At 37.3% G+C, this 26,982-nt stretch overlaps 1 protein-coding gene across 3 annotated transcripts in view; it reads left to right on the forward strand.

Moving 5' to 3' along the window:
* The window catches only part of AGK (acylglycerol kinase), a 134,223-nt gene that overhangs the window by 86,472 nt on the left and 20,769 nt on the right, over window positions 1-26,982 (forward strand). For all 3 annotated transcript variants that reach the window (XM_036926112.2, XM_036926115.2, XM_057504839.1), the window contains exons 7-9: window positions 7,932-7,964; window positions 9,266-9,360; window positions 22,759-22,828. In XM_036926112.2, the coding sequence (XP_036782007.2) occupies window positions 7,932-7,964; window positions 9,266-9,360; window positions 22,759-22,828 (198 nt within the window). The remainder of the gene's footprint in view (window positions 1-7,931; window positions 7,965-9,265; window positions 9,361-22,758; window positions 22,829-26,982) is intronic.

Here is a 26,982-nt window from a genome sequence, read left to right on the forward strand (position 1 = left end):
GCACACCAGCGGAAGAGAATCAGAGCGGGGAGGGAGTAGAAGCCCAGGACTGCTAAATGCCCAACCCTAGAAATCTACTCTGGGAGCACAAACCCACATTGCATGGTGCTCTGGAGATTTGAGGGATTGAAAACCAAAGTCAGAGACTGAGATTCCAGCCACATGTGGAGAACAGGTTCCCACAACTGTCTGCCCTGGGACAAAAGAAAAGCAGGCACTTTGAAAGACTTCCCAACAGTGAGAGGGCTGCTAAAGGGGCAAGGATTCAGGAGAAGGAACAGGTAGACAAAATTTTCCTGGCACATTCAGCCCAGCAGGTTGGGAACTTTCAGGAGCTCCAGGCACTCCATTCGGTGGCTGGCAATGCAGCCCTGAGGGCCCCCACTGTGATAGGCAGCCTGCCGCTTCTTCCTCCCCACCAGCACCTGTGCGAAAACCCGCTGCCTCTGCCATTGCTCCAGATTAGCTGAGGGCAGCCGCGCCTATGGCAACTACACAGGCTTAATGCAGAGGCTGCTCCATGCATGCAGCTCACTGGCCCTGACAGGCGCTGTGGCTGGGAAGCAGGAAAGAGCTTGGTCTTTAGGGAGGCACTGGCACTGCACACCTGCGACCACTGCCATAGCTCCAGGTACTGAGGAGCGCTGAAGAGCAGAGCTTCTGGGCACTAGAGGATGCAGCCTATAGAAACTTAGTATTTCTCACAATCCAATAGGATTATGAAAAGGCAGAAGAACCATATTCAACCCCAAATCCCTCAAACACCAGAAAGAGGGCTCAGTGAAACTGAAATCACCAATCTTCCTGAAAAGAATTCAAACTAAAAGTCATAAGCATGCTAATAGAACTACAGAAAAATATTCAAGAGCTAACATCTGAATTCAGGAGGGAGATAGACGCCTTAAAAATACAGTAGATGAAATGAAATATACAATCAAGGGATTTAAAAGCAGATTAAATGAGGTAGAGGAAACAGTAAATGGAATAGAAATTAGAGAACAGGAATACAAAGAAGCTGAGGCAGAGACAAAAAAAGGGATCTCTATGAATGAAAGAGTATTAAGAGAACTGTGTGACCAATCCAAACAGAACAATATCTGCATTATAGGGGTACCCGAATAGGAAGAGAGAAAAAGGGATAGAAAGTGTCTTTGAAGAAATAATTGCTGAAAAATTCCCCAATCTGGGGAAGGAAATAGTCTCGCAGGCCACACAAGCACACAGATCTCCCAACACAAGGGACCAAGGAGGACAACACCAAGACATATAATAACTAAAATGGTAAAGATCAAGGACAAGGACAGAGTATTAAAAGCAGACACAGAGAGAAAAAAGATCACCTACAAAGGAAAACCCATCAAGCTGTCATCAGACTTCTCCACAGAAACCTTACAGGTCCGAAGGGAGTGGCATGCCATATTCAATGCAATGAAACAGAAAGATATTGAACCAAGAATAATCTGCCTAGCAAGATTATCATTTAAATTTGAAGGAAGGATTAAACAATTTCCAGATAAGCAAAAGTTGAGGGAATTTACCTTCCACAAACCATCTCTATCACTGTATTTTAGAGGGAATGCTCTAGATGGAAGTGCTCCTAGGGGTAAATAACTGTCACCAGAAAAAAAAAAACTACAGGGAAGTAAGTAGACCAATTAATTACTAAGGAGATGCAAAATTAAATCACGTACCAAGAAAGTCAGTCAAGGAATGTACAAGGAGTACACAATATGACACTAACATATAAAGAGTGGAGGAGGAAGAAAGAAGAATCTTCATATTTTGCATATAATAGCATAATAAGTGAGTTAAGTTAGACTTTTAGATAGTAAAGAAGCTGCCCTTGAACCTTTGGTAACCATGAATCTGAAGCCTGCAATGGCAGTAAGTACATATCTATCGATAATCAGCCTAACTGTAAATGGACTGAATGCACCAATCAAGACAGAGTTACAGAATGGATAAAAAAGCAAGACACATCTATATGCTGCCTACAAGAGACTCACTTCAAAACCAGACATACACAGACTAGAAGTGAAGGGATGAAAAAGATATTTCATGCAAACATTAGGAAGAAAAAAGCAGAAGTTGCAGTACCTGTGTCAGACAAAATAGACTTCAAAACAAAGAAAGTAACAAGAGACAAAGAAGGACATTATATAATGATAAAGGGGTCAGTCCAACAAGAGGATATAGCCATTATAAATATCTATGCACCCAACACAGGAGCACCGACATATGTGAAACAAATACTAACAGAATTAAAGGAGGAAATAGAATTCAGTGCATTCATTTTAGGAGACTTCAACCCACCACTCACTCCAAAGGACAGATCCACCAGACAAAAAATAAGTAAGGACACAGAGGCACTGAACAACACACAAAAACAGATGGAACTAACAGACGTCTACAGAACTCTCTACCCAAAAGCAGCAGGATACACATTCTTTTCAAGTGCACTTGGAACATTTTCCAGAATAGACCACATATTAGGCCACAAAAAGGGCCTCAGCAAATTCAAAAACATTGATATTATACCAACCAACTTCTCAGATCACAAAGGCATAAAATGCTAAATAAATTGTACAAAGAAAACAAAAAGGCTCACAAACACATGGAGGCTTAACAACATGCTCCTAAATAATCAATGGATCAATTAAAACAGAGATCAAGCAATATATGGAGACAAACGACAACAATAGCATAATACCCCAACTTCTGTGGAATGCAGCAAAGGCAGTTCTAAGAGGAAAGTATATAGAAATTCAGACCTATTTAAAGAAGGAAGAACAGTCCCAAATGAATAGTCTAAATTAACAATTATTGAAACTGGAAAAAAAAGAGCAAATGAGGCCCAAAGTCAGCAGAAGGAGAGACATAATAAAGATCAGAGAAGAAATGAATAAAATTGAGAACAATAAAACAATAGAAAAAAATCAATGAAACCAAGAGCTGGTTCTTTGAGAAAATAAACAAAATAGACAAAACCCCTAGCCAGATTTATTAAGAGAAAAAGGGAATCTACACACATAAACAGAATTAGAAATCAGAAAGCAAATATCATGATGTACACCACAGAAATACAAAGAATTATTAGAGAATACTATGAAAAATTATATTCTCACAAACTGGATAACCTATAAGAAATGGACAATTTTCTAGAAAAATACAACCTTCCAAGGCTGACTCAGGAAGAAACAGAAAATCTGAACAGACCAATTAACAGCAACGAAATTAAATTGGTAATCAAAAAACTACCTAAAAATAACAACCCTGGACCAGATGTCTACACTGCTGAATTTTATCAAACATTTAGTGAAGACTTAATACCCATCCTCCTTAAACTTTTCCAAAAGTAGAAGAGGAAGGAGTATTTCCAAACTCATTCTATGAGGCCAGCATCACTCTAACACCAAAACCAGGCAGAGACACCATGAAAAAAGAAAATTACAGATTAATATCCCTGATGAACATAGATGCAAAAATACTCAACAAAATTTAGCAAACTGAATTCAAAAATAAATGAAAAAGATCATCTATCATGATAAAGTAAGATTTATTCCAGGGATGCAACGATTGTACAATATTTGAAAATCCATCAACATCATATACCACATCAATAAAAAGGACAAAAACCACATGATCATCTCCATAGATGCTGAAAAAACATTCAACAAATTTCAACATCCATTCATGATAAAAACTCTCAACTAAATGCATATATAGGGCAGGTACCTCACAAAATAAAGCCCATACACAGTCGCAGGGGGGCCATCAGGTGAGAAATTGGGGATCAACAGAGGTGAGGCTTAGAACCTCACCCCCCCTGTTCTGAGAGAAATCTTCTGCATCCGTGGATGTTTTATTGCCCTTGTCTAGCTTCGATTAACACTTAGTCTACAGGCACACACCTGATCATCTACATTTGCTCTCTTACAGCACTAAACTATGTTTTCTACCTTTATCTTGCATCTACCTACCACTTCAGCATTTTATTTTAAAATAATAATAATAATAATAATAAGGGAGAAATGTGGGATTCACATATAAATCAAGTATAAAAATCAAACGAATATTCATATTTGACCTGATTGTTTATAGTTCATAATGCGTGATCAAAACCGAAAGTTTCTGTGATGACTGCCCTTGCACTGTTCACCATGTAAGAACTTATTCACTATGTAAGAATTTGTTCACCATGTAAGAACTTGTTCGTTAATGCTTCAGAAGATTGGAGACTGATGAGAATTAGGCTTGGGGTGGATTAATGATTGTGCATTGAGCATTGAGTCCCCTATACAGAATTTTATTGTTGTTGACAACCATCTGATCAATAAAAAAAGTCAAAGTTAAAAAAAATTAAAAAAATAAATAAATAAAGCCCATATATGAGAAGCACACAGCCAACATCATGGTTAACAGTGAAAAGCTGAAAGCTTTTTCTCTAAGATCGTGAACAAGACAAGGATGCCCACTCTCCTCACTTTTATTCAATGTAATAGTGGAGGTCCTGGACACAGAAATCAGACAACACAAAGAAATAAAAGGCATCCAGATTGGTAAAGAAGAAGTTAAGCTGTTGCTGTTTATGTACAATATCATGATGACATATTGTACATAAAAAAGCATAAAGAATCCAGTCCAAAACTACTAGAACTAATACCTGAATTCTGCAAAGTTGCAGGATACAAAATTAATACACAGAAATCTGTTGTATTCCTCTGTACTAACAATGAGCTAGCAGAAAGAGAAATCTCCATTCACAATTGCATCAAAAAGAATAAAATACCTAGCAATAAACCTAACCAAGGAGGTGAAAGATCTCTACCCTGAAGACTACAAGCCACTGTTGAGAGAAATTAAAGAGAACACTAATAAATGAAAATACATCCCATGCTCTTGGGTAACAAGAATTAATATTGTCAAAATGGCCATCCTGCCTAAAGCAATCTACAGATTCAATGCAATCCCTATCAAAGTACCAACAGCATTTTTCAACAAACTGGATGAAATAGTTCTAAAATTCATATGGAAGCACAAAAGACCCCAAATAGCCAAAGCAATCCTGAGAAGGAAGAATAAAGCTGGGGGGATTACACTCCCCAACTTCAAGTTCTACTATAAAGCCACAGTAATCAAGACAATTTGGTAGTGGCACAAGAACAGAGCCATAGATCAATGGAATATTAATAGAGAGCCCAGATATAAACCCACACATATATTGCCAATTAACATATGATAAAGGAGCCGTGGATATACAATGGGGAAATGACAGTCTCTTCAACAACTGCTGTTGGCACAACTGGACAGCTACATGTAAGAGAATGAAACTGATTACTGCCTAATTCCATACACAAAGTAAACTTGAAATGGATCAAAGACCTGAATGTAAGTCATGAAACCATAAAACTCTTAGAAGACAACATATGCAAAACTCTGTTGAATATAAACATGAGTAACTTTTTTATGAACATATCTCCTCGGGCAAGGGAAACTAAAGCAAAAATGAACAAATGGGACTACATCAAACTAAAAAGCTTCTGTACAGCAAAGGACACCATCAGTAGAACAAAAAGGCACCCTATGGTATGAGAGAATATATCCATAAATAACATATCTGATAAGGATTTGACATTCAAAATATATAAAGAGCTCATACGCCTCAACACCCAAAAAGCAAATAACCTGATTAAAAAATGGGCAGAGGATCTGAATAGACACTTCTCCAAAGAAGAAATTCAGATGGCCAACAGGTACATGAAAAGATGCTCCACATCACTAATCATCGGAGAAATGCAAATTAAAACCACAGTGAGATATCAACTCACACCAGTTAGGATGGCCACCATCCAAAAGACAAGCAACAACAAAAGCTGGCAAGGATGCGTAGAAAGGGGAACCCTCCTACACTGCTGGTGGGAATGTAAACTAGTTCAACCATTGTGGAAAGCAATGTGGAAGTTCCTCAAAAAACTAAGAATAGAAATAGCATTTGGCCCTAGAATTTTACTCCTAGGATTTACTCTAATAAAACAGGATCACAGATTCAAAAAGATATGTGGACCCCTATGTTTATTGCAGCACTATTTACAATAGCCAAGACATGGAAGCAACCCAAGTCTCCATCAGGAGATGAATGGATAAAGAAGTGGTACATATACACAATGGAATATTATTTATCCATGAGAAGAAAACAAATCCTACCATTTACCACAACATGGATGGAGCTAGAGGGTATTATGCTCAGTGATGTAAGCCAGGCAGAGAAAAGCGAGTAGCAAACGATTTCACTCATCTGTGGAGTATTACAACAAAGTGAAAATTGAAGGAACGAAACAGCTCCAGACACACAGAACCAAGATTGGACTAACGGTTACCAAAGGGAAAGGGTTTGGGGAGGGTGGGTGGGAAGGGAGGGAGAACGGGATTAAGGGGTATTATAATTAGCCCACATAATATACAGGGGGTCACGGGGAAGGAAGTATAGCACCGAGAATACAACTAGTGACTCTGTAGCATCTTATTATGGTAATAGACAGTGACTATAATTGGGTATGTGGTGGGGACTTGATAATGGAGGGAATGTAGTAACCAGAATGTCGCTCATGTGAACCCTGAGCATAAGCTTGTATATTACTGATACCTTAAATGCTTCTGTCCACTCTCACATCAGTTCTATTACATGTAATGTTATCTCCTAATAGTATGCTTAGAGGCAGAGGTTGTGTTTAGATGTATGCCTTTGTATGAAAATTCCATCACATTAATGCTTGCTTTGGTCCAGTAAGGACAGTAAGTATATTGCCGTCAAAATGCTCATCTTTTCCAGGGCAATGGACTAGAACCTTCATTAAATATTGGCATCCCTTAAAAAGCCCAGTGCAGGTGCCTCTCCTACTGGTCAGTCAGTCTATCCTGTGTACCACAGTTCACATCTGTACCTCATTTCTGATCCCTTTTGCCTCCATTTGATGGTTTCGTCAATGTTAGAGATCAGATGCTAACAGCCGAGGTGGGGTGGGGGGGCTGTCCTATCTTTGACTTGGCAATTATGTGAGCCTTAGTAAGCTTCTTTAAAAAGCCTGTGCTAATGATCTTGTAATTGTTTTTATGGCTTTTTAACGAAGTGTGAAGAATACTGATAGCATGCCAACAAAGAATGAAGCAGACCTCATGACAGCCCAATTTAATCCTGAAATCCAGTGAAGCAGGAGATGAAGGGAGAAGATTGACACCAGTCTTCACAAAATGTTTTTAAGATGTATTTGGTATAATCCCAGTCATATAAAAATATGCACCGATAAAAAAAGGATTGGAGGGGAATATACTAAAACAAACAACTGACTAAAGATGGTTATGTTGCATGGTGGGATTATAAGAAAGTAATTTTTCTTCACATATTCTCCTCAGTTTTTACAAGGCATGTGTAATATGTTTTTTTTAATTATGTAAAAATTCAAATAAAAAATATCTTAATTAATAGAGGGATAACTATCCCCTTGTCTTCCTGTTTATCATTAATAAACATTTATTAAGCTCAGACTTCTTGGACTGTAGCAAAATGTTATTTTTTCCTGTATGTGTACTTCTTACATAGTGTACTTAGTGAACTAGGCTTCCTATATAATTGGTTTGTGTGTCACACATACCCATTTTATAGAACTCAAACATAATTTTGCTAATATAATGAGGGTTTATGATTATTTTATCCTCACCTTTATTGTATTATTGATCCTAAGTCAAGAATTAAATCTAATTTGGCTCTGATCCCTAAATTTGGAGAATGCTATGTATTTTCAGAGTTATACACCTTTTGACATAGCTTCTAGGAAGAAAACAGGAACAAGTCTGTGGCCGTGAAAATTGAATCCAGTACTTTTATGATAGGGATATTAATGCTGTTTATAATAATTTTTTTCTTACATTTTTAGGTTATTACTGGAGTTCTTCGAAGAGCAGATGAGGTGAGTTTATTTAAAGAAAGAGCTGTGATATTTTAGCTTTTATGTTTCCGTTCCTTTTATCACCCTTCTTTCGTCTTTTTTTTTCCCCATTCTGTATTTTAAGGTGGGTACAGTTGTCCTTCCTTGGATTTTAGAAAATAAAGTTCAGCTGTTTTATGTCACAGAACATTTTCAGTGACCCTTGGTGGGCTTTCCTGCCTTAATAATCCAGAGTCTCCAATAGCTTTTACCATAAAGGCTCCTTTTAAAATACAAAATTTTCCTATAGAATCTTTTCTTTGATGAACTCCTTCATAACTAAATCATGATATCTCCATATACTGGAAGATCCATAGATCTACAAATATCTATAAAATGGTTAAATCTGGAAAATATTGAATAAAAAAAGTAGGTTGCCAGAATATGTCACACATTTCTACAGAGTTGAAATTCAGACAATACTACATTACTGTTAATGGAACCTAAATATGCAGTAAAAGAGTAATACGTGGACAGCAAGGAGTCACACTATCCTTAGGATAATGGTTTCTTTTGGGAAGAGGGGTGGGAAGAGGACTTCAGTTGTGCCTGTATCATTTTGTTTCTTAAAACATCAGAGGCAAATATGGCAAAATACAACATTTATTAAATCTGGGTCTTGGGCACATCAGTGTTTCTGACATTTTATGCACTTTTCTACAAGATTTAAAAATATTTCATAAATACAACAAGAAAGAAAGTCCTTCCCAGTCTCTTTGGTAATAGTAGATTGTGCTCAAAATAGTCTACTGTCTTTAGAAACCATACACTGTTTATTTATTTGTGGCATTTAATTAGATCAGCTGCAGTGCCATTACCTTCTGCTACTTGAATGTGCTTATTCTCTTTGCCTTGAGATAGTTTATAAAACACTTTCACCTGCCATTAGTTACTAAATGAATATTAGATATTTCTAGTTGAATTTTAACTGCAACTTTTTCAAATACTGTGACAACGTATAATACAGTCTCTGTCACAATAGTGCATTTTTGTACTATCTTCAAGGCCCTCTCTTTCTTAGTCAAATTTCTTTCACTCAGTTGCCATTAATGAGTACCTAAATATTGCTTCCAAATTCAAAATCATGTTTTCATGGGCAGCCTCATTCTAGAAATGCTTAGTATAACCTGACTACAGGTCAGGGGGTATGGGAAAGGAGACAGGGTGGTGGACCCAGGGGTGTTACTTTGTCATAGTCTGAGTGACAGACACATCTGTTCCTCTGTGTTCAGCCTGATTTTCTGACTATAACAATAAAACTTTTCTCTTTTTCTCCCCCCCAGGCTACCTTCAGTAAGATTCCCATTGGATTTATCCCACTGGGACAGACCAGTAGTTTGAGTCAGACCCTCTTTGCCGAAAGTGGAAATAAAGTCCAGTAGGTTGTCAATGTGGGATGGTACCATTTGTGTGTGAGTGAGCCTGGGACTGGGAAATCCACCTGTGTGATACAGTATGTTTTCGAGTTTGGTAGCCTGAAACTTCAAATCATTAAGAGGAGGACCTAGATCAGAGTTCAACCTCTGGATTCACTGGGAAGTTTCCCTGTTGGGTTGTAGGGCCTGGTGATCTAACAATGAATCCCAGGTCAGGTGTGGAGATGCATACTGATGTCCTTTGTCAGTTATGAAGATAGTGTCCTGATCCAGCCTGTTTTTATGTTCATTTCTGTTGCAAGATTCTCCAGTGAAGAGAGATTGGCACTGTGAATTTGTTTGCTTTAAACAGACCCAATGACAAATAGCACATACCTTGTGAAGCCTAAAGTGGTAGACTTGGCTTGATTATCTCGATAATCTGAGTAGCTAAACCAGCTGAGTATAGTCCCTTTCCGGAACGCATGGAGTAGAAAGCAGTGCGGCCCTGACATCTGAGTTAAATGGCTATGAGTCTAAGGTGTCTTCAGGAGTTGGGCACATTGTTGTTACATTGTTCTTTTCTCTTGAAAGTATTATGTAAACATAGCTTTAGTCTTTCAAGAAGATAGGAATCTTGAATTTGAGTTCTGGCGCTGACAACAATAATATCTTGAGCAAATCGTTCTGAGGCTTAATCAGTTGCTTGATCTTTAAGCTTTGTGACACACTGAGGGAGGTCAATAAATAAATATTTCTTGAATGAATTAAAATCTCATGACATTTCTGGTTATAACCTTCTAGAATCAATAACAACAATAATACTCAGGAGATTTTTCTGTTCTGGGTTTCTTTTTCTCCTGCTTTGGGATTTTGACTAGGGTGTTTTTTGTGGATTTTGTCTTTATAATTTTAGAAGTCATCTTTTTATTTTTATTTTTATTTTTATTAAGGTATTATTGATATACCCTCTTATGAAGGTTTCACATAAAAAAACAATGTGTTCACTACATTTACCCATATTATCAAGTCCCCACCCATACCCCAATGCAGTCACTGTCCATCAGTGTAGTAAGATGCCACAGAGTCACTGTTTGCCTTCTCTGTGCTACCCTGTTCTCCCCGTGATCCTCCCCAACCATGTGTACTAAACATAATACCACTCAATCCCCTTCTCCCTCCCTCCCCACCCGCCCTCCCACACCCCTCCCCTTTGGTAACCACTAGTTCATTCTTGGAGTCTGTGAGTCTGCTGCTATTTTGTTCCTTCACTTTTGCTTCATTGTTATACTCCACAATGAGGGAAATCAGTTCGTACTTGTCTTTCTCCGCCTGGCTTATTTCACTGAGCATAATATCCTCCAGCTCCATCCATGTTGTTGCAAATGGTAGGATTTGTTTCTTTCTTATGGCTGAGTAATATTCCATTGTGTATATGTACCACATCTTCTTTATCCATTCATCTACTGATGGACACTCACGTTGCTTCCATATCTAGGCTATTATAAAAAGTGCTGTGTTAAACATAGGGGTGCATATATGTCTTTTTGAATCTGAGAAGTTGTATTCTTTGGGTAAATTCCAAGGAATGGGATTCCCGGGGCAAATGGTATTTCTATTTTTAGTTTTTTGAGGAACCTCCATATTGCTTTTCACAATGGTTGAACTAGCTTACATTCCCACCAGCAGTGTAGGAGGGTTCTCCTTTCTCCGCATCCTCGCCAGCATTTGTTGTTCTTAGTTTTTTCAATGCTGGCCATCCTTACTGGTGTGAGGTGATATCTCATTGTGGTTTTAATTTGCATTTCCCTGGTGATTAGTTATGTGGAGCATCTTTTCATGTGTCTGTTGGCCATCTGAATTTCTTCTTTGGGGAACCGTCTCCTCATATCCTCTGCCCATTTGTTAATTGGGTTATTTGCTTTTTGGGTGTTGAGGTGTGTAAGTTCTTTATACATTTTGGATGTTAACCCCTTGTCAGATATGTCATTTACAAATATGTTCTCCCATACTATAGGATGCGTTTTTGTTCCATTGATGGTGTCCTTTGCTGTACAGAAACTTTTTAGTTTGATGTAGTCCCATTTGTTCATTTTTGCTTTTGTTTCTGTTGCTCGAGGAGATGCATACAGGAAGAAGTTGCTCATGCTTATATTCAGCGGATTTTTACCTATGTTGTCTTCTAAGAGTTTTATGGTTTCATGACTTACATTCAGGTCTTTGATCCATTTTGAGTTTACTTTTGTGTATGGGGTTAAACAATAATATAGTTTCATTCTCTTACATGTAGCTGTCCAGTTTTGCCAACACCAGCTGTTGAAGAGGCTGTCATTTCCCCATTGTATGTCCATGGCTCCTTTATCATATATTAATTGACCGTATATGGTTGGGTTTATATCAGGGCTCTTTAGTCTGTTCCATTGGTCTATGGGTCTGTTCTTGTGGCAGCACCAAATTGTCTTGATTACTGTGACTTTGAAGTAGAGCTTGAAGTTGGGGAGCATAATCCCCCCAGCTTTATTCTTCCTTCTCAGGATTGCTTTTGCTATTAGGCATCTTTTGTGGTTCCAGATGAATTTTAGAACGATTTTCTCTAGTTTGTTGAAGAATGCTGTGGGTATTTTGATAGGGATTGCAGTGAATCTGTAGATTGCTTTAGGCAGGATGGCCATTTTGACAATATTAATTATTCCTATCCATGAGCACAGGATGTATTTCCATTTATTGGTATCCTCTTTAATTTCTCTCATGAGTGTCTTGTAATTTTCAGAGTATAGATCTTTCACTTCCTTGGTTAGGTTTATTCCTAGGTGTTTTATTCTTTTTGATGCAACTGTGAATGGACTTGTTTTCCTGATTTCTCACTCTGCTAGTTCATTGTTAGTGTATAGGAATGCCACAGATTTGTGCATTATTAATTTTGTATCCTGCCACTTTACTGAATTCAGATATTAGATCTAGTAGTTTTGGAGTGAATTCTTTATGCTTTTTTATGTACAATATCATTTCATCATGATATTGTACATAAACAGTGACAGTTTAACTTCTTCTTTACCAATCTGGATGCCTTTTATTTATTTGTGTTTTCTGATTGCCGTGGCTAGGACCTCCAGTACTATGTTGAATAGAAGTGGGGAGAGTGGGCATCATCTTGTTCCCGATCTTAAAGGAATAGCTTTCAGTTTCTCTCTGTTAAGTATAATGTTGGTTGTGGGTTTATCATATATGGCCTTTATTATGTTGAGGTACTTGCCCTCTATACCCATTTTGTTAAGAGTTTATATCATGAATGGATGTTGAATTTTGTTGAATGTTTTTTCAGCATCTATGGAGATGATCGTGTGATTTTTGCCCTTCTTTTTGTTGATGTGGTGGATGATGTTGATGGATTTTCGAATGTTGTACCATCCTTGCATCCCTGGAATAAATCCAACTTGATCATGATGGATGATCTTTTTGATATATTTTTGAATTCAGTTTGCTAATATTTTGTTGAGTATTTTTGCATCTATGTTCATCAGGGATATTGGTCTGTAATTTTCTTTTTTTGTGGTCTTTACCTGGTTTTGGTATTAGAGTGATGCTGGCCTCATAGAATGAGTTTGGAAGTATTCCCTCCTCTTCTATTTTTTGGAAAACTTTAAGGAGAATGGGTATTAGGTCTTCACTAAATGTTTGATAAAATTCAGCAGTGAAGCCATCTGGTCTAGGAGTTTTGTTCTTAGGTAGGTTTTTGATTACCAGTTCAATTTCATTGCTGGTAATTGGTCTGTTCAGATTTTCTGTTTCTTTCTGGGTCAGCCTTGGAAGGTTGTATTTTTCTGGAAAGTTTTCCATTTCTTCTAGGTTATCCAGTTTGGTAGCATATAGATTTTCACAGTATTCTTTAATAATTCTTTGTATTTCTGTGCTGTTGGTCTTGATTTTTCCTTTCTCATTTCTGATTCTCTTTATGTGTGTAGATTCCCTGTTTTTCTTAATAAGTCTGGCTAGGGGTTTATCTATTTTATTTTCTCAAAGAACCAGCTCTTTGTTTCATTAATTTTTTCTATTGTTTTATTCTCAGTTTTATTTATTTCTTCTCATCTTTATCATGTCCCTCTTTCTGCTGACTTTGGGACTCATTTGTTCTTCTTTTTCTAGTTTCATTAATTATGAGTTTAGACTGTTCAAATGGGATTGTTCTTCTTTCCTGAGGTAAGCCTGTATTGCAGTATAATTCCCTCTTAGCATGGCCTTTGCTGTATCCCACAGATTTTGTGGTGTTCAGTAATTGTTGTCATTTATCTCCATGTATTGCTTGATCTCTCTTTTTATTTGGTCACTGAGCTATTGATTGTTTAGGAGTATGTTGTTAAGCCTCCACGTGTTTGTGGTGGGTTTTTTTCATAATTTATTTCTAGTTTCATACCTTTGTGACCTGAGAAGCTGTTTGGTACAATTTCAATCTTTTTGAATTTACTGAGGCTCTTTTTGTGGCCTAGTATATGATCTATTCTTGAAAATGTTCCATGGGCACTTGAGAGGAATGTGTATCCTGCTGCTTTTGGGTGGAGTGTTCTGTAGATATCTGTTAGGTCCATCTGTTCTAATGTGTTGTTCAGTGCCTCTGTGTCTTTACTCATTTTCTGTCTGGTTGACCTGTCCTTTGGAGTGTGTGGTGTGTTGAAGTCTCCTAAAATGATTGTATTACTTTCTAGTTCCCCTGTTAATTTTGTTAGTATCTGTTTCACATATGTAGGTGCACCTGTGTTGGGTGCATAGTTACTTATAATGGTTATATTCTCTTGTTGGACTGACCCCTTTATCATTATGTAATGTCCTTCTTTGTCTCTTGTTATTTTCTTTGTTTTGAAGACTGTCTGATACTAGGACTGCAACTCCTTTTTTCTTCCTCTTAGTTTCGTGAAATATCTTTTTCCATCCCTTCACTTTTAGTCTGTGTATGTCTTTGGGTTTGAAGTGAGTCTCTTGTAGGCAGCATATAGACAGCTCTTGTTTTTTTTATCCATTCAGTGACTCTGTGTCTTTTGATTAGTTAGTTCAGACCATTTACATTTAGGGTGATTATCAATAGGTATGTACTTATTGCCATTGCAGGCTTCAGATTTGTGCTTACCAAAGGTTCAAGGGTAACTTCCTTACTATCTAACATCTAATTTAACTCACTTAGTATACTATTATAAACACAATCTATAGGTTCTTTTTTTTGCCTCCTTTTTCTTCTTCATTTTTTGTATATTAGGTATCATATTCTGTACTCTTTGTCTATCCATTGACTGACTTTTGGGGTAGTTGATTTGATTTTGCATCTGCTTAGTAATTCATTGGTCTACTTTCTTTACTATTGTTTTCTTTCTTTTGACAATAGCTATTTAGCCTTAGGAACACTTCCATCTGTAGCAGTCCCTCTAAAACACACTGTAGAGATGGTTTGTGGGAGGTAAATTTTCTCAGCTTTTACTTATCTGGAAATTGTTTATTCCCTCCTTCAAATTTAAATGATAATCTTGCAGGGTAGAGCATTGTTGGTTTGAAGCCCTACTACTTCATTCCATTAAATATGTCAGGCCACTCCCTTCTGGCCTGTAAGGTTTCTGTTGAGAAGTCTGATGATAGCCTAATGGGTTTTGCTTTGTATGTGGTCTTTTTTCTCTTTCTTGCTGCTTTTAATTCTCTGTCTTTATCCTTGATCTTTGCATTTTAATTATTATATGTCTTGGTGTTGTCTTCCTTGGGTCCCTTGTGTTGGGAGATCTGTGGATCTCCATGGCCCGAGAGACTCTCTCCTTCCCCAGATTGTAGAAGTTTTCAGCAATTACCTCCTTGAAGACACTTTCCACCCCTTTTTCTCTCTCCTCTTTTCTGGTATGCCTATAATGTGAATGTTGTTCCATTTGGATTGGTCACACAGTTCTCTGAATATTCATTTATTTCTAGAGATCCTTTTTTCTCTCTGTGCCTCAGCTTCTTTGATTCCTGTTCTCTAATTTCTATTTCATTAACTGTTTCCTCTACTTCATCTTATCTGCTTTTATATCCCTCTATTGGATGTTTCACTTCAGATACTGTATTCTTAAACATTTGTATCTCATTCCTGAATTCCTCCCTGAATTCTTGAATGTTTTTCTGTAGCTCCATGAGTATGTTTATGATATTTATTTTGAAATCTCTTTCAGGAAGATTGATGAGTTCTGTTTCACTTGGCCCTCTTTCTGATGTTTATGGGATTTGGTTTGAACCAGGTTCCTTTGACATTTCATATTTGTAGGTAGTGTCCTCTAGTGCCCAGAAACTCTACTGTCTGGCACTGCTCAGCCCCTGGCGCAATGGCAGGGATCACAGGGGAATAGTGCTGGTGCTTTTAGGGAGGAAAGAGGTGTTTCCTGCTTCCCGGCTGTAGTGCCTGTTTCCATTTCCAGGGCCACTGGGCTGAGTATGCAGGGAGAAGCCTCTATGATTTGCATTGTAGTTGCTTTAGGTGGGGCTGCCCTTTGGCTGGTCTGACACAATGGCAGGGGCAGGTGGTTTGCTGGTGTCAGCTGGGAAGAAGGTGCAGCAGGCTGCATATCATGGTGGGGGGGTCTTTGGAGCTGTGTAGCCAGCCAGAGGGATGGAACACCTGAAGCTCCTAAAAGTTCCCAACCTGCCAGGCAGAGTGTGCCTGGATAGTTTTGTCCACCTGTCCTTTCCCCTGCACAACAAGCTCTGTGCAATCCTTGCCCCTTTAGCAGCCCTCTCGCTGTTAGGAAGTCTTTCAGACTGCCTGCCTTTCTTTTGTCCCAAAGTGGCCGGATGTGGATATTTGTTTTCTACAAGTGGCTGGAATCTCAGTCTCTCCAAGTATTTTTCCTGTCTTAGGTTTCCAACCCCAGTAATCTCCAGAGCACCATGTAATGTAGCTTCGTGCTCCCAAAGCAGATCTTCAAGGCTGGGTTTTCGGCAGTCCTAGGCTTCCACCCCTTCCCCATTCCTTTTCTCTTCCTCCCTTCAGTCAGGTGGGTTTGGGGAAAAGGCTTGGGTCCCTCCGGATCACAGCTTTGGTGCATTACCCTTTTCCTTGAGGTCTGCTGGTTTCCCCAGGTGTAGACAGTCTGCCACAGCCTTCTTTCCTGTTGCTTTTTCAGGCTTTGATGTATTTGTTATATTTTCATATTGCATGTGGTTTTGGGAGGAGGTTTCCGTCTCAACTCTCATGCCGCCGTCATTGCACCTAGCCTTTAAATTCACTTAATCTTATTATGGGGAAGGTGTTACGATCCTCATTTTACAGATAATGGAAATAAAACACAGACAGGTAAAGGAACTTATTCAAGACCACAGTCATCTTATATCTTTTAACAGTTCTATATTTTTTTAATAAAAGTCTTGGTTCATATATCAAATACTAGGCACAGTGTAGGCATATATTAGACCTTTATTAAAATATCTCTTGTAGTTCTGATTCCTAAAGAAGACTGTTTTAAACAAAAAAAGGAGTGAGATTTTAGAAGGTATGTACATATGATCACATCTATATAATATCCTTAAAGTCATAAAATTATGAAATGTAGGACTGATTAATGGTTGCCAGAGGTTAAAGAGAGGGCGGGGATGGAAAGGAAGTAGATGTGGCTGCTGAGGGTGACATGAACAGTCTTTGTGATTATGGAAATTTTGCTATCTTGATTGCATCAATGTCAATATCCTGGTGGTGATATTGCAAGATGCTGCCATTGGGGGAAACTGTGTAAAGGGTACATGTCTTTTTATTATTTCTTACAACTGCATGTGAACTTACAAATATCTCAAAATTAAAAGTTTAATTAAAAAAAAATATCTCTTGTGCTTTGAGCCTTAAGCTAATGGGAAGTGTTCAGCTCTTCACCAGTCATCCTAAACCTAAAGTGGCATTTCAGTTTGCCATGCTTTTTATTCCCAGGTGCAATAGTTAAATCAACAAATTACTCAAACGTTTTTGCTTATCTGAGATAAATCTTTCTTGGTTTGGGTCATGGATACTTTAGAGAGCTAGTCTGTCTTTTTGTGTCAATATAGATTATTTGAGTTACTTAGCCTACATTCCTGTATATGTCAGTGGCCAGAGGTAGACCATGTTCCTTGGAGACCCTCTTGCCTGTCCAAAAGCCAATTTACACGTAGCGTGGCCACTATCAAGGTCTTAATCTTCATTTTGGGGGGAGCTGATTTTCCCCTACAGTTAAACTAATGTTGCTGCCTCTATTTATAATTTAAAGATCTACAAAACTTAATTTATAGGCATGCCCCAGGGCTCTTAGGTAATTAAGTAAGTCTGCCCTGGGTTTTGAATTTTGTAGACCTTCTAACATGGCAGATGCCTGAAGCTCTTTAAAAGAACAAGGCTTTGCTTTTTGCACTGCTGTCAAAATTTGTTATACCACAATCACTATGGAAGAAAAAGAACTCTTGAATTTGGAATATTGTAGGTAAATAATCTTAAAAAATAGCTGTTCGCTGCTATAGTGCTGCTTTATTTAGAACTTTCAGTTACTGCCAGAGAATAATAAATTTAAGGTTGCATTTTAGCTGTTTTCTGCCAACCAATTTTGAGGAAAAAAGTTGATAAAGTCTTTTTAGTTGCAACATTTTTTTTTAAGGTTAGTCTCTCCCAAGCACTCCCAAGCCTCTCAGAGTGTTTGGTACTACTCAGAGTAAGTGCAGTGCTTTAGGAACCTTTCTGCTAGCTCCCTTCAGAGGTAATACATTCATATCAGATCACTCTCAACTTGTGATCATGCTTCTGGCTTTCTCCTAAATGGAATCTCATTTTCTAAAGTGTTACCTAATTCCTAGATAGCATCTGTATTGTAGGGGGGAAAAAATGGAATAAAGACATCTTGATAGAGGAATATAAGGAAGTAAAATAGGTTGTTTCTTAGTTTTAACTTGTTTACTAGGAAACCCAGAATGTCATTCAAGCATTTGAGTTAACATATATATTTTGTGGATTTTAAAGTATTTTAAACTGTATCAACTTGTTTAGAAACACTGATTCAAGTAGATATGATACCTGACTTAGGTGTTTACATCTCAGGCCTGGTCACACTGATAGAGGCCTGTAGAGCACCCAAATATTAGACGTGGGATTGTCTTTTCAAATCCACTGATAACCCTTTGGTGCATCCAGAGCAGCTTCACAAAGTGAAGAGAGCATCTTGGAGTTATATCTGAAGTCAAATTTTATTTTGCCACATGCTTGCTCTGTCATCGTGGGAGTTCTGTTTAATTTCTCTGAGCTTCAGTTTCTTCACCTGTGTTTATCAAATGCACAAGAATAATACTTCCTTCAGAAGATTGTTAAAAAAGCTAAAGTAAGGACTAGTTAGGTAAACATGTAATTATGCCTAGGTAAACTACCTAATATATTGAAGACTTTATGCATATTTATTGATAATGTACTTAGGATGGAAAATAAATAACAAGTAGGATGGCTATACAATTATTAATACTAGGTTCTACAACACGGATGGAGCTAGAGGGTATTATGCTCAGTGAAATAAACCAGGCAGAGAAAGACAAGTACCAAGTGATTTCACTCATATGTGGAGTATAAGAACAAAGGAAAACTGAAGGAACAAAACAGCAGCACAATCACAGAACCCAAGAATGGACTAACAGTTACCAAAGGGAAAGGGACTGGGGAGGATGGGTGGGTAGGGAGGGATAAGGGTGGGGAAAAAGAAAGGGGGCATTACGATTAGCATGTATAGTGTGCGTGGGGGGCATGGGGAGGGCTGTGCAACACAGAGAAGACAGGTAGTGATTTTACAGCATCTTACTACACAGATGGACAGTGACTGTGAAGGGGTATGTGGGGGGGACTTGGTGAAGGGGGGAGCCTAGTAAACATAATGTTCTTCATGTAATTGTAGATTAATGATACCAAAAAAAAATACTAGGTTCTATAATTAAAACAAATATGAAGATATCAAAGAAGATAACTGTCTATTCTGTTACTAATTGTTTCACCTAGAAAAGTCCTTTTTTAAAGAAAGGGAAGAACATTTTATAGATATTCCAAACAGTTACCATTGAAAGGTGACTTCCCTACCAAATTCACATTATTACCCAGAGATGTACAGAGCAGAATAGATTAGGAGGGGCCATATTAGGAGAGAATCTATACTTTTTTGAATGGAAATTAAAGTAATATCTAAATGAGTCCTGTTTTACAGCTCTACTTAAATAAATCTTTTACTTTATTATTACTATGTTTTTCTAAAATATAACTATATAACAACAATAAGACTGTAATACATTGCTAAGCCCTTACAAAAAACATGAAGTACTTATGGATAAGTTTAACATATGTGTAAGATTTATATGCTGAAAACTACAAAACATTTAAGATGTTTTGAAATCAGGAAAACGTAAATAAATGGAGAGATATTTGTATTCATCAATTTCAATACATGGATTCAATATATGGGGCAACTGAAACTCTCAGATTGCTGGTAGAAACGCAGAATGGTAGAGGCACTATGGAAAAAAGTCTGGCTGTTTCTTATAAATTTAAACATATGAGCAATTATACTTCTAGATGTTTACCCCAAAGAAATGAAGACGTATATCATTACAGAAACCTATACATGGATGTTTATAGTAGTTTTTTTCGTAACTGCCCAAAATTGTGAACAGTGACAATGACCCTCAGCTGGTGAATGGATAAGCCAATTGTGGTACATCCATTGCAATGGAACACTACTCAGCAATAAAAAGAAACCATCTATTGATAATAGCCAACAACATGAATGAATTGCAGACTCATTGTACGAGTTTTAAAAAGCTGAATTGGAAAGGCTCCATACTTTTAAATTCAATTTATATGACTTTCCAGAGAAGGCAAAACTACGGGAACAGAAATCAGTAGTTGCCAGGAGCTGATGGTGGTTGGAGTGTACGTACAAAAGGCCATGAAGGAATTTTTTGGGATGTTGGAAATGCTATATATCTTGGTCATGTTGGTGGTTACATGACTGAAGGCAAAATTTGTAAACAGTATACCTAAAAGGACAAAATTTACTATGTCTAAATTATATCTCAATAAATCTGACTTTAAAAAATAAGTTAAAATATTAAAATAGTCCTTTCGAACTCAAATAATTCTACTTGCATAAGTAAGCTCTAGGCAAGAGCTATTAGTCTATCCTCAGTTTGGTTCACGTTAATGTGGACTTTCTGTGGCTATTCTTTCTCATCATTCATTCTAATTATCCACTGATCCTAGTACTCCACCATTACAATTCATTCATTTGGGACAATTTGATTATCAGTAAGGCTAAAAACTGTAATGTATTAAATCAGATATATTTAAATCTACTTAAGAGTTCATAATATACTGAAGAACAGTAAAAATGAAAAGATCATTGGTTATTTTTGAGGATACTAAGAAATCAACTTATTTGAAAATTGGTAAAGTAAAAAAAAAATTCAAACATTTATCCTTATTTTCTTATATTTTGGGGTACCCAAATTCTTGATGAGGTAAATTTTCTCATTGTGGACTAGGTAATAAATTAGAAGCCATAATAGAATTAAAAGATGACTATTTTGAAACTCTGTTCATTAATAAATCTAGCCAATGATTATCAATGCTTTCTACCATCACTGAAAGAGAGACAACCACATTGTACGTGCTTAGGAAGTACACACCACTGCCTTTGGATTATTTTTGCCAAAACCTCAAAGCTGAATCTGATACAGATTTTCTCTTCTAGATACAGATTTGCAGGAAATTCAAGGAAGGAAGACACATGTTAATACCATGGGTATGCCATCAGTATAATCCAAATGCTCAGAAACTCATTAAGACCCACTTCTTTAACAATAGGGAAAATAACAGAATATTATAGAAGAAACTTGAGACAGATAAACCAATTGCAATGTATAGATTTTATTTGGATCCTAATCTGAACAAAGAAGTGGAAATAAATTAACCAGTTTTACATGTGTTAATTGGGGAAATTTCAACATTGATTAAGTACATGTTGCTAAAAAGGGCTTATTTAAATATTTTAGATATGATAGTAGTACTTTATGTTTTTTTTAAAAAAGAGGCTCTCTTTTAGATACACATAAGGAAATATGTATGGGTGAAGTGTTAAGATATCTGGGATTTGCTTTATACAGATTGGGGAAATGGGGGTTATAAAAGGAAATAAGATTGGGAAGAATTGATAATTGTTGAGGCTGCTTGAGGAATATACAGGAATTCATGATACTATTCTCTGTACTTACTGAAATTTTATAGAATAAAATTATTCATCAAGTACTGATTATCTATAATGCTAGCTGTAGATTTTATACAGGTCAATAAATGGATATAAATGATCACTAACCTTGTGGAACTTTCAGTCTCTGGAAGGAGGCAGATGGTAAAGATGTAACTAAAAATGTATAGATTATAAATTGTAACCTATGAAGGGAAAAGTACAGACATCAGTAATAGAGAATGCTAGGGAAGGACCTATCTCTAGGATGGTTAGGGTAAATGGTGACATTTCAGCCAAGATCTGAAGGATCGGAACGGCCAACCATGCAGAGACAGCAGATAGGTGACAGGCGTGGACAGGCTGGGGGAGGAAAGTGCTTGATGTAGGTTTACTCTTTCTTTCTGCTCCAAGAGCAAATATCTTATAGTCTGGCCACTTGTTGAATTAACCTTCCTTTTGATGACTATTTGTTGTGTATTAATGTGTGTCTGACCTTAGATCTAATTAGAATATAAATCCTAGAATAGCCTCTGAGCCTGCAATAATTTCATATGTCTTGAATGGATGTCTATAGCAAATGCCTTTTTTACCTATAGACTTTTCAACTGAACATGAGAACATAGGTAGCAACAGTCTTGTGTCTGAACAAAAGAATCAGCAACTAAAACAAAGTACATCCTAGTAATCCTGAAAAGTAAAAGGATATGTCTTAGGTTCTGGATTATATTTTGCTTATTTAACTCCAACAAATCCTGTCCAAATCTCCCTTCAGGTTTTTAGAGTAAAAAGACATTGTTTTTTCAAGTGAATTTCTTCCAGTGAATGAAAGATGTTGTTATTATTTATATAGATACCATATTTTCCAGTGATAAGAGTCAGACACAATGTAAAGACTCAATAAATGTGAAATAAATAAATGTGTGGTGCTTTGTATAAATTTCTCTTTGCCAAAGCCTTCTTTCTGAGGCTGTATCAGAGCCTTCCCCCTGTATTTGTATCAGTAATTCCTTTGTACTCCTTTGTCTGCTTTTTGGGAATACTTTGAAGGAATATGTCTTTTTCCTGACCCCAGCTATTAGTACTCTGGGCAGGGTTGTGTGTGTGTGTGTGTGTGTGTGTGTGTGTGTGTGTGGTGTGGGCGGTGTCAATAATTTTGCACAATATGATCATTTCCTTCTTATCTTTTAGACATATTACAGATGCTACACTTGCCATTGTGAAAGGAGAGACAGTTCCACTCGATGTCTTACAGATCAAGGTAAAATCTTTTCTTCAAAGTGTGAAAAATTAACAAAGTAATACACACATACATGTTAAAGAAAATAAAATGTAGCAGTGCAAATGAGATAATGAAGTCAGCAGTCCCTTTTACCCTCTCCTATCCCAAGTTTAGCTCCCCAGAGAATAATAATCTTACCTGTTTATTCTAGATATCACTAATTAATATGCTTATCATGCTTTTTAAAATTCTGATAAAAAATAAGTGTACCATCGTACCCATTTTCAGGTGTACAGTTCAGTAGTGTTAAGTGTGTGGTGCTACTCTGTGACTTCAGTTTTAAACCTTATCTCTTGATCTTCTTGTTATATGTAAGAATTCTTCTCTATCTCCTCTCAATATAGTGTATCACTATTTTTAGTTCCTGTCTTGATTACCTTTGGACCATAAGAAATTTCTGTCTCATATGGTTGTTTTGAGTATTAAAAGAGGTAATAAATATAAACCATTTAGGACAGTGACTGTTTTCATCTTTGCTGTTTGCTTGGTAGCCACTTCTTTTCTCCCACGCTCTGCCAAAGGGGAAACCTTTCTCAGGTGCCGTCTGTCCTTGAAGGGCTTGTCTTTGGAATTAGGGTTACTTGTTGTCTTGCAATCTCAGCTCTCTGATGGGCTAAAGAAAATTATGATTTTGTAGATTATCTGGCTTTTTCTCATTTTTAGGGTGAGGACAATGTTCTTTGTATCTTTCTACATCCTAGCTGGGAGCAGAACTTCCCATTTTTCTGTTGGGTTGTCTAACACTTTCTTATTGATTTCTTTAAGAACTCATGAATTGTTTTAGAAATACATATTTTAGAAATATATGCCCACTGGATATTATATACACTTTAGAAATAATATACCTCCACTGAAAGGACTTAGAAGCAATGACACCCAATAGCAATGCATATACCTTCACCCAGATCTTGGTTTCTAAATACTATTCCCTCATAAAATTTACCAGGACTCTGAAGAGATGGCTTTCAGAGGCGGGGCGAGGACAAGGCAAAGCACAACTGAAAAACTGATGGAGACAACCCAGATACAGAGGAGTCAGGCACATAATAGTCAATTCTGGGCTAGTTTGAACGTTAAAAAGAATAATAATGCTAATGGATGATATAACACACTAAAGAAGAAATGAAGAATCTCTGAGTCCATAGTTGAGTTACAGAAGAATTGCCAGCTTGTAATTGTAGAAGGAATGTCAGAGAATTACTGTTTTGCAATCACCAATGAAATAGATTCATGCAGAGGTCATCAGTGGATGCTAAAACCACTGGATAAAAGGTCATTGGGAAACAAATATCCACACAGTCTCAGTATCACAGATTACTTAGTAATTACAAAGGGAAAAATATACTTTTATAGGAGAGATATCTAGCATGCACCAACTTAACCAAATGATCAAACTTATCATCACCAATAATAGGACAAAAGGACATTATCTGCCTCCTTTTGTGGCAGATATATTGAGAAGAATATAATATCAACTAGGTAGTTTCCTGCCCAAAACATTAATCTAAGTCAAACTGAATCTAATAATGAGAAAAAATCAAATCCAAATTCTGGGACATTCTAAAAACAATGGATCTGTCCTCTTCAAAAATGTCAATGTTATGGAATCCAAAAGAAGGTAGAGTCTGTTCAAGATAAAGGGAAATGAAAGAAATACTGTAATTAAGTACATTACAAGATGCTGGATTGGAAAAATGAAAACAGTGACAACCATAAGAAATATTATTGAAACAATTAGAGATATTTCACTATGTTATATGTCAATGTTACATTTCTTGAGAGTGACAGTGGTGTTATGGTTAGGTTTGTGTATGTCCTTGTTCTTTGGAGATGCATGCTGAAATATTTAGGGGAGAAGTATCATAGAGTCTGCATTTCATTTGCAAGTGATTAACAATATTATAAAGCATATACATACACTATAAAGTTAATATGAGGAAATGTTGGCAGTTGGTAAATCTGGGCAAGAGGTATAAATGATGGTCATTGATACATAGAAAGTTATTTTGGTTGGACATTTTTCCAAAACAGAAATTTTGGAGGGAAGAAGACCCAGTAGCCATTCTTGATTCTTGATCAAAATTCTCAAATTGAAAAGAACTTAATTCCTAGAAAAAAGATAATCTCACTGGATAGTAGTTAAGTAGCAATTCCTTCTTCATCAAAACTCCTCCCCCAACCCCACCTTAGCCCCCTGAAAAAAGGGCAGATTCCCAAGAAGGCTGAGGCATAAAGCCAAACCATCCTGTGAACTGTGAGCCCTGAGTACTTCCCTGAGATTTGGTCTTGAAAATCTCTTCAGGTTGTCCTCCAAAGGCTATGAACATTTAATGCTTTCAAGTTGCCTAGTATCTGCAAAAGAAGGGTCTACACTGTGTCATGACTCCCAGCCTCAGTCCGAAAATATCACTGTTATATCGTGTTGGCTGTATGTACAATTGGTGAACCTATTTTCCTTTGTTGTTCGTGCAGTGAGGTTTGGACTCTCCACCATGAGCTCATTAGTCATGATAAGAGACATCTAAGTTTCAGTTGATTCTTTAGCATGTAATAAAGCTAATTTGTTTTCACAAAATGGAAGGACTGTGCTGAAATTCTAGCCTAGGAAGGCGTTATAGGTCCACATCTGTGACAATACTATTTTGAAATATTGTTATTGCCAGAAGAGAGGAATGAAGATATATCTCTTAATAACTGAGTGATTTACTGTAGTTTATGTATGATGAGAAGTAAAACATTCCAGAGTAATTAAGATTACCTGGAAATTGCGGACTGTGCTTGTATTTAAATGCCTTGTTTCTTTTATCTTTTTCTTTCAAATATACTGATTTTGTGAATTGATGAAAGTATCAGATTTACCACAGGCCCTGTATATTGATGACATAACCCAGCAAGAGGAAACTTTTAAAATCAGTTTAGTACAACAGCCTCTGCTGTCATTTCTGAGCCACCCAGCTAAGCTGAGTTTCTCTTTTTTCCTTATTTTTGGAAATAACTTTCAGAATATGAGGAAAAGCATTATAGATGAAGCCTGATACCAGATTCCTCTTCTTTTAAAAAACAAAGCCAAGGCCAATTAAGCATGTAACTGAAGATTTTCCAAAGATAAAACAAATAGTCCTTGGAACCTATAGTAATGCTTTATATTTAGCTTTTTACATTGTTCAATGTGTGTTCACAACTCATGTGGACCTCCAGCTCAGCGAGGCCCTGGCAAGATGTGTGTTAGTGTCTTCATTTGACAGATTAAAAGAAGAAAAAGAGTTACCTGGTCAAATGAGACTAGTGCTGAGACAAAAGTAGAAAGGCTGTCCATTTTCTGTCTTATGGTCCATTGCTTTCTCCACTTCACCGCTTTGTCCGGGTGGACACTCTTGACTCTATCCCACAATTCTTCATGTATTCATCTGTAATTCCTTGTGCTTGACTCTAAGGTAGCTACTGGGAAGATTTATGGAATTCTTTCTAGGTCCTTCTTTTTGCTCTTTCAGTCAGACTCTTAGACCCTGCCCGCCCAGCAGCAAGTGAGGAGGATGGGGGGTGAGAGGTTGAACTCTCCCTTCCCCGCTGCTCATTCCTGACTAACTGCAAGGCTCCTTTCTGCTCTGATCATTCTCCTAAGCTGATGCTCGGAGCTGCTTCAGAACCTTAGAGCTCTTTCTACCTTGTTTTCTTCTCTTCATCTAGAATCCCTGAAGTTCCTAGATTTAGGCCCCTGTCTACTTGACAGGACTTGCTTTCTTTTCACTGTTCTTAAGCTTTTATTCCAGCCATCGTCCCCAGTTAATTTCCTCCGCAAACCACGAGTCCATTTTCTTTCAGAGATTTCCTCTTCCCTGGGGCATCTCTGACTTGGAGCAGCAGATCTCCTTTGCTGTTAAGAGCTGGCTGTGCACCCTTCTTTGTTTTCAGTGTTCGGTTTCTTTGTTTTCAGTGTCCATCTCATAATCTGACTGTTGGCCAGCCTTCACAGGGCTATGGTGCTGTGGTGCTTTGTCAGCTTCTGCTCTGTCCTCTGAGCTTGCTTAGTTCTCCTGTGTGGTGTGTGCTCCACAGGGGACCAGTCTCTCCATTGCTCAGCCTCAGCCCTCTTCTGAATCTGGAGAGCTCTGCACCCATCTGCCTGTTAGTTG

Source organism: Manis pentadactyla, chromosome 7 (assembly GCF_030020395.1).
Source record: "Manis pentadactyla isolate mManPen7 chromosome 7, mManPen7.hap1, whole genome shotgun sequence".
Classification (NCBI taxonomy): Eukaryota; Metazoa; Chordata; class Mammalia; order Pholidota; family Manidae; genus Manis; species Manis pentadactyla.